General features: G+C 35.1%; 1 protein-coding gene across 2 annotated transcripts in view; it reads right to left on the bottom strand.

The window, feature by feature from the left end:
* The window catches only part of GPC6 (glypican 6), a 1,138,931-nt gene that overhangs the window by 358,944 nt on the left and 766,536 nt on the right, over nt 1-13,451 (bottom strand). For both annotated transcript variants that reach the window (XR_013174668.1, XM_077158532.1), the window contains exon 4: nt 1,825-1,990. Coding sequence is in view for 1 of the 2 variants with exons in the window: in XM_077158532.1 (XP_077014647.1) it covers nt 1,825-1,990 (166 nt within the window). In the remaining variant the exon portion in view is untranslated. The remainder of the gene's footprint in view (nt 1-1,824; nt 1,991-13,451) is intronic.

Raw genomic sequence — 13,451 nt, 5'->3', positions numbered from 1 at the left:
CTTATTGTTAAAGTACATTCAACATATGTTGGGATCAAATTTCATTTTTAAACCAAATTATTTTTCAGACATTCTATTGCACATCCAATTGGCATCTATGGAACCTAATTGAAAGTATAAGGATTTGTTTTACACTAAAGCAGCTCATAGGCACAGAGGTAAAAATGCCGATTAAATCACTGTTGCTCTTACAAATTAAAGAACCTATATTCTCATTCTTAATCATGTTCTGCTTGAAGTAACAAAATCTACAGGCCCATTTTTTTTGTCAATAAGTTGTAGGCTGAACAAAGACAGTTTAAGTGTGCTAGGAATTAGGCAAATTCAACCAATAAATAGGAATAATCTATATGACTCCACAGTGATGCTATGGGGTTTAGTCTGGTTTAAACCATGCAATTTTTCCTGATTTCTTGATGAGAGTACTTTTTTGCTATCATTATTCAGGTGGAATGTCTTTGCCACAATCGATCTACCTTTATCTGATATTTAGAAAATTAAGCTTTTTCTTAACACTTTATTTAAACTCACATCCCCAAAAATCTGAGCAAAGAAACATGTCACCTTCAAATACAAAAGATACCTTAATGATTAACTTTTAAACTCCCTGACTGTATAAATAATTCAAACAGGTCTAAAAAGGAAAAGTAAGTAGTAACCCAAGAGCATTTGCATTTTGTCCTCCCATAGAAGGGAGAGAGAACGGTGTTTAAATTTATCCTTTCCGAAATGAATTCTGAGATTGGTTAGATGATTTCCATTTGAGTCTCTGCACTCTAACATCATTTCGAAAACTTCAAAACCATTCTCCCTGGCACTCCTAAGCACAATAGTGTCATAACCAATGGGTCTCTTCGCCAAAGCTAAAGGACTGCCACCTGCACATCCACGCACTGTGGGTTTAGATTTCTCCGAATACTAACACACATTAGATCTTTTTCCTTTTCCACCCAGATCTTCAACGTGACAAGTCTTTACCTGTGCATTCTGTTTCGGAGGTTTGCATAAATGATGAAGGCCCTTTGAGGCTGACAAATGCCACTGTTATTTGGACCACTCTGCCTGTCACCATGTAATTGTAGTAAATGCAATTGAAAGCACTTTTATTTGAAGGCCTTTTGATGGAGGGGAAGAAAACACATTTATTCTTTCGAAGCCTGTGAATTTTCTGGGGAAAAGCACGCCTATAAAATTTGTTCTTTTATCCTTGGCTAGCTATTTGAGAAATATCTTTTGGCTGCATAACCCCCTGAATAATTCCTGCAACTCAAGAACAGAGCCCCGATTCACAGACCTTCCCTGCATTTTCTCTACCACCTCGCCTCCTACCTTCCAAATATTGGAAGGGTGCCTCGTGCTTGTGTGCCCGAAGTGTTCTCCATGCGATACCAGAGAAAATTTCCATATGTTAGCAACAGTACTGAGCTATTTTAATCATATGAGTTTAAGGAAGAAGTTGTTTACTAACATCTATGACTATGTTGAAGTATTAAAAATATAAGTGACAGTACTGTGAATTTTTTACGAAATTCTTTTCTCTGACGTTCCTTTTCCTTACAGGAGCTTATGGAAATTCAACAAGATTACTTTTATCTTCATCAGAGAAGATCAGGTAATTCAACACAGCTGGTTTCTACTATCTTTATCAGATCTATCCCTTGCAAAGTCCAAGGAGGTTTTACTTTGCAGGGTTTAAAAAAAGAAGACACGAACAAAAGCAAAATAATGTTTCTGATTTTAAAACAGCCTTTTACAAATCCTTTTAGGTGTTGTCAACACTCGATCCCACATCTCCGTTCTCGAGTCTGTTTAAATGTTTCTTACCTATGAAGAGATTCCACTCTGTGTCCAGATCAGCCTGATTTGCCAAGCAGCCTTTCATGACATTGAGGCAGTAGTTATTGCAAGGTCTCACGGAAGGAAGCCCTCGGCAGTATGGGCAGTACAGCATTTTCATGAGAGCACGGATGCACCCTGGGGTTGGACTGACCTGTAGATTTAGTAGAAAGAAAGAAAAAAATCAGAAATAAAAAGGATGGGTAGAAAAAATTAAAAAAAAAAAAAAAGTCATTTTCTCCTTTAAAAAAAAGTTGAGGGGTCCTGATAAACTTTAAATAGTAGAGCAAAAGATAAAAGGAATTTTCATAATCTCCACCACTAATAATACTTGATCTTGGAACCAGCCAATTCCTGTTAAATAGTTCTGCTCGGCATAGTAATAATCAATTTTCTTGAAATGTCCCTGTCACCATTTTGATATCTATGCCGTTATAATTTAGCCTTAAAATGTTGACACTGTTTTAATGCAATAGTACGTGAAATGAAATAATGCATGTAAGAGCAATTTGCAAAGTGAAGAGCCCTATAAAAAATATAAGCATCATTAAAGTTTAATGTGACCCCTTTTGAAGATTTTTCCAAATGGTTATTTGACCTTGTTTCTAAAGGAGGTCAGTAGATATACTTACTTGGTATATAACTTTTTTTAAAAGATCAATATCAACTAGGCTGGGATTTCTGAGCTCCAGGCCTGGAGTGAAACTGCAAAGGCAGCGTTTTCAGCCATTGGCAGCTCTGCAGTTCTGGGAATGTCCTGGACAATGGACCCCATGTTGACCTGAGCCCTGCGTGTGTAGAGAAATCCTTGCAGTAGCTAAGAGGAGCAGCTCATCGAGCGACAATGAAATGCTATCTGCTATTAATAAGAAATTGATGCTCCTAAGTTAATCAATTCTCAATAAGTGCTGATGCATTTTATAATTTTTAATTTAACTTCAAAGGGAAAGAACATTTAAAACAGTGTGGGTCAACTAGTAGGAAAAAAAATAGAGAAACCTCTCTTTCATTTTTTCATGACTAGGCAGAAAATAATGGTTTTTTTGGTTGCTTCTACCAAAAAAGCATCATTTTGGTGTTTTAGTAAAGCAAAGTGTATGTTTCTGTATTTTTGCTCTAGATCTGAGAACAAACCCAGCTTGTATCATGGACCCCTCTTTAGTGCAAGCTAGAGAGTTACATTCAGCTAGACTGGATCCACAGGTGACCCACATTTCAGGAACATTCAGATTCAAAGGACAGAGCATAACAGCAATGCAAAGATGGACAAAAAAAACAAACAAACAAGTATTTTCACATACATGGGTACACTTCATGACTGTAGGTATTCTATCATTTTATCATTTACCTAGAAACCAAATGAGATTTTTTTAAATGCAAATCTTTGGTTTTTGTAACACTTTTTTTAATTTTACAATATATGTTGACAAAAGAACCTGATACATTATTTCAGAAAATGAAGCAGTTTCTTCATGTACTTAGCTGCCAGAAATTTCTAGTTGTCCTTGTATTTTTTCTTTTTCTTTCTAAAGTTCTGTGAAATTGCTCAAACATATAGAAAAGCTGACAGATTTTTATCATGAACACTCATATCCCCACCCCTAGATAATATGTTTAAAGTTTTCCTATTGCTTCTTGGCTTTTTCGCTAAGATCTAGTCTAAGTTTTCCTATACTCACTTTATTTATCTATGTGTCTATCATTCTAGCCATCCTTCAAACAACCTTATTATTTTTTCATACATTTCAAAGTCGTGTATTTTTTTATCTTTTACTTTTCCTGATAATTTTAGTTTTGATTTTAGTACATTAGAATGAACATGATCAATAATAGAAATTAGTGCATTAACTACACTAAATCAAGTAAAACAAAGTAAAATCTTTCTTTGAAATGTATTAAAAGAATGATTTAGTATCCATTAATTTAAAAACTTACTTCCCAACAATGAAACAAAAATAAAAACAAGCAAAATGTGAAGTTCGGTGACTTTCTTTTGAGAATGTATCTTCTCAAGATAGACTATTATTAGCCACAATTGAACAGCACTGCTCTTAAAATTTAATTTATCCACATGTATCCCAAGCCGTCCACATTAAAAAAAAAAGAGAGACAATACTGAGTTCTCCATTCAGAATTAATGTGGAATTTCAAATTCTTATGCTTTTGCTTATTTGACATAGTTGTAATCTGCAAGCATTTATCCACAAGACTTTATTTTACATAGCCTTTTGATTTCTCTCCTGAACTTAAAGCCTTTATCCGGAGACCTAACCTTTTCTTACCCAGCTGACTTCAGGTTATTTCCTTCTTTGACACCTGGATTTTTGTTTTTCTCTCCATTGGCATTAAATGATGCTTTGCTTCTTGTCACTTCTGACCCCAGTATAAAATTGGGAATATTTGTCAACACTGAGGGCACAAACTGGAGATCTCTTGGCCAGTGTGGACTGGATTTTTCTTCTTTATAACTCCTACAACTTTGTACAACATACACATCATATAAATTATGCTTTGAATACTCAATAAAGGCTTTTTTAATTGAACTCTCTTTTGTTCAATTAGGTAAGCAGATTCCCTAGATTGGCCATATTAACATTCAAAGAAAAAGGGAGGAAGAGAGTATTATGCATCTTAACATTCAACTGTTGCTTTTAAACTTGGCCTCAAAGACTATTAATTTCATTACTTCCAAATCCTTGCTCTTTTTTTTTTTCCCCTATCATGATGGGATCAGTACAATTTTCTCAACCTGATTTTTCAGGAAAGTCTCAATCTGCAATGGTATCAACACACAGAGAAAATTGAACAGCTTTAATAATCTGAAAGAACAATGTTGTTCAAGTCAAATGTGGCCCTCTGAGTACTTTAGGAAATAGCATCCATCCTGTTTTCATTTGAAAAAGAAGAAATGGACAGTAAGGGGTCAGAGTTAAAGCTTTCACATTCACAAGTGCATGCTTGAACTGAAAGGAAAAAAAATTACTTTCAACTGAAGACTTTTAGAAGTAAGCTTCTGAAAAGAAGATTGTCTTAAATTCAAGTGTGTGAAGGAATGTTTCTATTTTTAAAGGTTTAATAATATTTTATATTTGTGCTATAGATACTTTAAAATTTTGCTTTATTTTGAGTAATTATAGACTCCCAAGAAGTCACAAAAATAGTAGAGTCCTGTATTCCTTTCCCCCACCTTCCCTCAATGGTGACATCTCAAATAGCTGCTATGAAACAAGGAATCTGACATTAGGCCACTACTGCTAACTGATCTATGATTCATTTTTACCATTTTTGCATCTGCACACATTTGTATGTGTGAGTGCCTGAGTTTAGCTCTCTACAGTTTTGTCCCATGTATAGATTCATGTATTTACTACCAATATCGATATACATAATTGTTCTTTTGCCACAAAAGAACTCTCTTGTGCTACCTCCACTCCAAGCCCTGTTCCTGTGGCCTGGCAACCACTACCCTCTTTTTTACCTCTATAATTTTTCCGTTTCAAGAATGTTATATAAATGAATCAAACAGTACGTAAACTTTCAGAAGGACTTTTTTTTTTGTACAGAGCATAACGCACTTGAGGTCTATTCAAACTGTTGTATGTATGAATAGTACATTCCCTTTTATTGCTGAGCAGTATTTTGTTACTTTGATGACCTGATCATTAAGTCTGTTCAACGATAACCTGCTGAAGGATATTTGGATTGTTTCCAGTACTTTGCTGTTACGAATTAAGCTGCCGTGAACATTTGTGTACAGGTTTTTGCATGAATATATGTTTTCATTTCTATGGGAGAAATGCCTAAGGGTGCAATTGTTGGGTCATATGGTAAGTGCATGTTTAGTTTTTAAAGAAATTGCCAAACTTATTTTCCAGAGTGGCTGTAAAATTTTTAGTTTCCACCAGCAATGTATGAGAGACCCAGTTTTCATTCCACATCCTTTCCACCATTTTATCACAATTTTTTTTTAGCTGTTCTAACAGATGTTTTATCTACTTTTAATTTTATGGTGGGTTTCCCCTGGATAGCACTTGTACCTTACTATAGCTTCAATGGGTCCTAATTAACATCAGATTCAAAATAATTTACCTATTGGTCTTTTGAAGATATGCCACCCTAAAAACAAACAACTCTGAAATAGAAGGTAAATCTATATATTTGGCAAAAGCACAACAATAAAGAAAGGATTTCTAAAAACTCACATTTAAAAAATTTAAAACAGAAAAAATCTCAATCATATAGCATCACAAATTTGTAAATTTTATGGGTTATTAGGAAAAAATGCTTATTATAAACACTATGTTCATTTAGAAATTATAAAGAATACCATACATTTTGAGAAATCAGATAGGTGAGGTTTTCTTTTAGGTGGTAATGTGGATTTTTGTCTATTTTGGAAAAATGTAGCTAAAGCTTCCTTGAAATTCAAACAAAACTGGGAAATAAACTTAAGTAAAAGAATAAGTAGGTGATAACATGGGTCATCACTCTTTTTCTTCTTATTTGTACCCTCATTTAATGTTTACATGTTGAACACCACTAATAATTCTTAGTCATGATGGGAAATAGTGGGAAATAGTCATAATAGTGGGGGGAAAACAAGAAAATTGCTTTGTTCTTATTTTATTATTTCACTCTTAGAAAGACAGACAAAAATTTGTGAAGCAATCCAATAAGACTTTACTATGAGCTCCTTGTTTCTGGGTTTAGTGCTTTGTTAGCATCTTCGGATGCTGTTGTGTATGCAGTTAACATTTTATAAATCATCATTTTGTCATTCACAGTATAGATTTTAGTTTGAGTTTTAGTGTTTGGAGTTGTTATGTACCCCAGAGAAGATCATGCTCTTTTAATCCATTCCTGTGGGTGTGGACCTACTGTGGGTAGGACCCTTTGATTAGGTTATTCCAATTGAGACATGACTGAACTCATTCAAGATGGGTCTTAATCCTCTTAGTGGAGTCCTTTATAAGAGGATAAAGGACACAGAGAAAACAGAGAGAAACATCCAGAGAAGACACAAGAGCCAAAGAAGTTGAGAGATAAGGACACCCACAGAAGCTGAGAGAGGAAGCCACTGAAGCCAGAAGCTGAACGCAACAAAACCTAGGAGAGAAGGACCAGCAGACGTCGCCATGTGCCTGGCCATGTGACAGAGGAGCTGAAGATTGCAGATATCTGGGGGTGGGGGTGGGGCATCATCCTATTGATGCATAAATTTGGACATTTTTCATGGCCTCTGAACTGTAAACTTGAAAACTAATAAATCCCCATTTGTAAAAGCCAACCCATTTCTGGTATATTACATTTTGTCAGCTTTAGCAAACCAAAACAGGGGAAATAATGCAACTTGTAATCAAAATTTCCTGTAAAATAAGTGAAAAATAAATGATATAACATAAAAATTCACTGACAGAGAATGCTGAGCCCCATCTGTCTGCTGCCATCTACTCTGGACACAGAACATCCAGTCATGGATAAAAATGAGTTGGTGCAGAAGGCAAACTGCCAAACAGACCAAACTATGTGATGACACGGCAGCCCTCGTGAAGTCTGTAAATGAGCAAGGAATTGAATTATCCCAATAAGAAGGGATCTTCTTACAGTGGCTTATAAAAATGTTGTAGGAACTCATAGGTCATCTTTAAGAGTCATCTCAAGTATTGAGGAAAAGATGGAAGGTCCTGATTAAAAAATAGCAGATGGCTTGAGAACAAAGAGAGAAAATTGAGACTGACCTACGAGATGTCTGCAACAATATAGGGCCCCTTTTGGAAAAGTTCTTGATCCCCAATGCCTCATCAGCAGAGAGCAAAGTTTTTTATTTGAAAATGAAAGGAGACTGCTATCACTGTTTGGTGAAGGTGGCTGCTGGTGATGACAAGGAAAGAATTGTGGATCAGTCACAACAAGCATATCAAGAAGCATTTCAAATCAGCAAAAAGGAAATGTGACCAAGGCATCCTATCAGATGGAGTCTAGCCCTTCAACTTTTCTGTGTCCTATTATGAGATTCTGAACTCCCGGGAGAAAGCCTGCTCTCTTGCAAAGACAGCTTTTGATGAAGCTATTGCTGAACTTGATACATTAAGTGAAGAGTCATACAAAGACAGCATGCTCATAGTGCAATTACCGAGAGACAACTTGACATTGTGGACATCAGATACCCAAGGAGACGAAGCTGAAGCAGGAGAAGGCGGGGAAAATTAACCGCTTTCCAACTTTTGTCTGCCTCATTCTAAAATGTACACGGTAAACCATTTGTCACCCAGGCTGTCTCCAGAAATAGTTTTTTGTTTATGATTTATGACAGGTTTATGCTACTTCTATTTGAATTTCTGTATTTCCCATGTTATTTTTATGCTTAATGTTAAGGGAATAAATCCAGTTAACATGTAGCGAGTTATCTGTTTTCATCTCAAGGTAGCCATTATGGGGATGTGGAATTTTTATACAGTTACAAATGTTTGGCATAGAACTTTTGGTACATTGTGGCTTTACAAGGGCCAGTGTTAAAACCACTTTTATATCTAAGCAAAGAAAACTGCCTACATGTTGGTTTGTCCTGGTGGGGGACAAAGGGATAATTGGTTCCAGTCACAGGTATAGTTATTGTGGGTCCTTTAAGGTTTGGAGTACTTTCAAGGCTGTGGTAGGAATAGATATCCCATGCATATTACATGTTCAGCCATGTGTATCTGTGGAATACATAATCTGAATTTGCACAAAACTTTGATTACAGCTGCAGAAATGTTCCTTTAGACAAAGTTGTGACCCAATTTACTCTGGAAAAGAGCAGAAACAGTTCACTTTCTATTATTTGTAAAGTTACCTGCTGTTTGCTTTCATTATTTTTAGGGACACTCATTTTACTTATATTTTAATGTTTTTGGCAACCTAAATTGCCTAAAACATTAAACCTAAATATATTACTTCATATATATGAAAGATAGCAGTAAAACAAAAAACCCATGTATTTAAATTTTTCTTTAGGGTTTTTACTTTTGTGGATTTTTTTTTTGATACTTGTCTAACATGTATGTGCTTTAAAAAGAGTTAACGGAAATAATTTGATAATGGCTAGCTTTGTTTAATGTCTCATGAATTTTTTATGAACAATCCAAGCATAATTGTTAAGAATACATGCATTAAGTTGATGTAAGTGGAATAAAATTTTTATAAATGGACTTTCCAACTTCTTTCTCCACAGCTTTTCATATAAATTATGCTTTTGGTTCTGAAGCTTCCCTAAAAGAAACTGTACATTTTTGGAAATTTATTCCTTATTCCCTTTCGGCAGCTATTGGGCTTTTACATTTAAAAAAAAGTTTGTCATAATGACAAAATACTACTCAAGTAACTACTGTTCCCAGCCATATCCCATGTCTTCCCTTCTTCCTTCTCTGCTCCTGGCCAAATCAACTTCATCTGGTGGGGCGCGAGGCGGGGGGAGGGCTATCGTTTGGATGAAATTAATGTGTTTCCTTTAAATTTTTGGTACACGGCATTTTATAACAGGAAATTATAACACAATTTTCTTGGCCTATCATGATGTTGGGTAGCATTAATGAAGCTTTGTGCTTCCACTCTTGTTTTTTAAGAATTTCTTAAAAAAATTGATAGCCTACCATCACATTTGAGCATTTATTCTTTCTATCTGTCCGGTACACCAATCAGCTTCCTTTTACAGCCTTCTTTTATCTCATCGTCAACCATTCCTACCCAGTAGCTGTGTACTTGGAAAGAAGCTGCTTGATCTTTCTGGCTTCATTCAATGTCTAAGATGCCACCCTACTTGCTTTGCTTGCATCTCACAAACTACTTTCCTCCTCCTATTTACCACAGCAAATCTCTACTTAATTGATGAGATTGTGTTTATCTCTCTGTAAGCCCTACCAGGTTTTCTGTTTATTTGTTAAAAGGTTAAAGCAAGGTATCTTGAAACATGGCAAGAAATACAAGAAGAGCTCTTTATAAACCTGTATTGGGAGATAGAACAAAGACTTATCTACCTGGATAGTGATGTATGTCAGGATGTTATAGCAGGTAAGTGTTTTTATAAATAAGATTTGAAGCACACCATATCTTTAGCCATGCAACAGAAATTTATTTCAAACCTCTAATACACTTCAGATTTCTGTATCTGGGCCAATATTCATGCAATGCTGCTCACATTAGCAATTCCTTATAGTAGCCAATGTAAAATAAGACTGTCTCTTAAAATAATAAGCAAGAAAACATGTAAAGTTATAGATCTATATATGCTCACAATAGAATACACTAAAGTGCTTGTTTCTATGTCTATGGAAATCATTTAACTAAAATAATCAAATAAACACATCTGTTGTCTGCTCCCAAAAGACAGACAAGTAAATGACAGTAAATTATTTAACTCAAATAAATTTAAAATATGTCTTTGAGAAAGAGTCAATGCCATCTCCCCACACATTCTGACAGTATTATTAAAAGATGTGATGTTTCTATTCGTGATCTTAATATATTATCAGATTCCGAAGTGCTTTTTGAAGTTCTCAAGCAGGATTAAATTACCTTTAATGTATTCTCATGCTAAGTGAATTTTGTTAGACTTCTTGAACGATCAGTAACCGGTAAATAGGCTTGTCGTAGTGAATTCACAAGAACTTACATTTGTTTCTTCATGCAACTTTCATTCAGGCAGTGTTTATTGAGCACGTGCTCTGTATAAGACCTTGTACTATATTTGAATTGATGAGAATATGTTTATTTCCAGGTCATTTCATGGGAGAAATGTTTGCTTTGGGGACCTGTGGTGCAAAGGGAACTCGTGCAAGGACACCTAGCTCAGAATCAGGAGGTGGCGTTGAAAGAGAAGGCTGCTGGGAGCAAGTGATGCAGCAGATGCCTGTAAGATAAGAATGGGGTGGCAAGGACTTGAAGGAAATTTAGCATGAGCAGAGAATAGAGTGAGGAGGGAAAATGGTAGGTGATAAAGATGGAGATATGAACATGCAAATCCTCATAGGCACATACAAGGTTTAGATTTAGCCTAAGATAAGTCCTAGATGGAGAGCTAGTGTAGAGTTTTATGTAGGGGCATGTGCATTTTGAATAGAACGTGCTGACTACGACATAGTAAGGAGAAGAACTAGGAGACCTATTTGGAGACAATTGCAATGACTTAGGTAAGAGAAAAATGATGGTCTGAATGTGCTTAGTGGCAACTGGGGATGAATTGGAGTGGGATCTCAGAGGGGGTTAGGAGATAGAATTAACAGAATAAGTGATAATTGAACGTTGAGTCCTGAGAGAGAAAGAATCAAGGATGAAGGCCAAGTTTCCTGCTTGAGTAACTTGATAGGGCCATTCATTGAGATGGGAAATGGGAGCGATGGGAAGCAGAGCCATGGAAGAGGAGATCAGCTACCAGCCAGTGTCTGAGATGCCAGTGCTAAATGGAAACGACCAGAAAACAACTATATACATGAGATTATTTACATGCAAGAAAGACATTTGGACTGGATATATAGACATCATTATTAAACCCAACATTATAAATTGCTGCAACACACACAGGATGCTTATAAACCTTAAATCATTTAATCTTTTTTTTTTTTTTGCATGGGCAGGCATTGGGAATCAAACCTGGATCTCCGGCATGGCAGGCGAGAGCTCTGCCTGCTGAGCCACTTAAATCATTTAATCTCAACGGTAAAAAAAAAAAAAAAGAATACACTTGAATATCAATGCAGTTTAACATTTATTAGGAAAGAGATTTATTACTCAAATGCTTTCTCTCACAGGTTTAACTATAACGTAAGAACACACCTTACAAGATAGCCATATTTCTCTCCTTAGTTTATTTATATTTAGGTCTTTTTTTTTTTTTTGTATATGTACATGTCTCTCTCTCTCTTTCTTTTTGAGAAGAGGGATCCTTATGCTATTATTTAGAATCTATCTTCTCTTTCATTTATCAATTATTTATCTTATCTATCTTAGATAAATTCTACTTATTGAATTAGAAATGAATTTATTTAGCAGATTTTGCTTTAGACTTTATATGAATTGAAGTATTTACATAATGATTATATATTACCTAAACTGTCCTATTGTTTTGAGCCTAATTTTTTTCTTCTTAAAGGAAATGGAGTGGACTCACACTTGCTGCTTTTCAAACTTGATAAAAAGCTGTGATAATCAAGACAGTGTGGTATCTACATAAGAATAGACAAGTGGATCAACTGAATAGAAGTGAAAGTCTAAAAACGTATCCTTACATTTATGGTAAATTGTCTTCAGCTAAAGAGTCAGGATAATTCCATGGAGAAAGATACTTTTTTCAACAAATGTTGATGGGACAAATTGGTCATATGCAGAAGTATGAATTTATATACCTACTTCACACCATATAAAATATTAACTAAAAATGGATCACAGGCCTAAATATAAGAATAAAAACCATGCAATTCTTAAAGGAAACATAAGCTAATCTTAGTGATGTTGGATCAGGCAAGATTAGGTGCCAAAAGCACAAGCAATAAAAAAGAAGATTAATAAATTGGATTTAATCAGAATTAAACCTTGTGTGCTTCAAAGGATATCAGCAGGAGAGTTAAAAAACAATCCACAGACTAGAACTAGATTTTCTCATGTCATATATCTGATAAGGTACTTTAATACAGAATATATAAATAAATCTTATAATTCAATAATAAAAAGGCAAATACCCCAATTTAAAAATAGGGAAAAGATTTTAAGAGATTTCTCCACAGAAGAATGACTAATAAACAAGTGACAAGTTGCTTAATATCATTAGTCATTAGGATAACACAAATCAGAACCATGCAGAAACAAAACTTTCCATATTCACTAGGCTGTGTAATAGAAAAAGACAGCCAATAACAAGTGTTGGTAAGGATGTAAATAAACTGGAACACTTATAAATTGCCAATGGGAATGTAAAATTGTACAATTACTTTGGAAAATAGTTTAGCAATTTCTCAAAATTAAAAAATAGAGTAACCATATGACCCAGTAATTGTATTCCTAGGTATATATCCAAAAAAATGAAAATATATGCCCATGCAAAAATGTGCACATGAATATTCATAGCAGCATTTCTCATAATAGCCCAAAATGTGGAAACAACCCAAACGTCCCTCAACTGATGAACAGAGGAATGAAATGTGGTATATCCATATAGTGGAATATTATTCAGCAATGAAAAGGAACACAATAAAAAAGTGTGCTTCCCGGGGCCTGCCCATGCAAAAAAAAAGAAAGTATGCTGCAATATGGACGGAATTTGAAAACATTATGCTAGGTGAAAGAAGCAAGTCACAAGACACCATGTGTTGTATGATTCCATTTATACAAAATGTTAAGAATAGACAAATCCATAGAGAGAGAAATTAGATTAGTGGCTGCCTGTACAGGGTCAGGAGACAAGAGGGAAGCAGGGGTGGAGGTTGGGGGACCAGGAATGACTGCTAGAGCATACAAAGCTTCTTTTTCAGGGTGATGAAAATCTTCTACAATTAGTTTATTGTGATGCTTGCTCAATGCTGCAAATCACTGACCTGTACACTGTAAATAGGGGAACTTTATAGTATGTAACTTGTATCTCAATGAAG

The sequence above is a fragment of the Tamandua tetradactyla genome, chromosome 4, assembly GCF_023851605.1.
Source record: "Tamandua tetradactyla isolate mTamTet1 chromosome 4, mTamTet1.pri, whole genome shotgun sequence".
NCBI lineage: Eukaryota > Metazoa > Chordata > Mammalia > Pilosa > Myrmecophagidae > Tamandua > Tamandua tetradactyla.
This window is presented reverse-complemented; position numbering and strand designations above follow the sequence as displayed.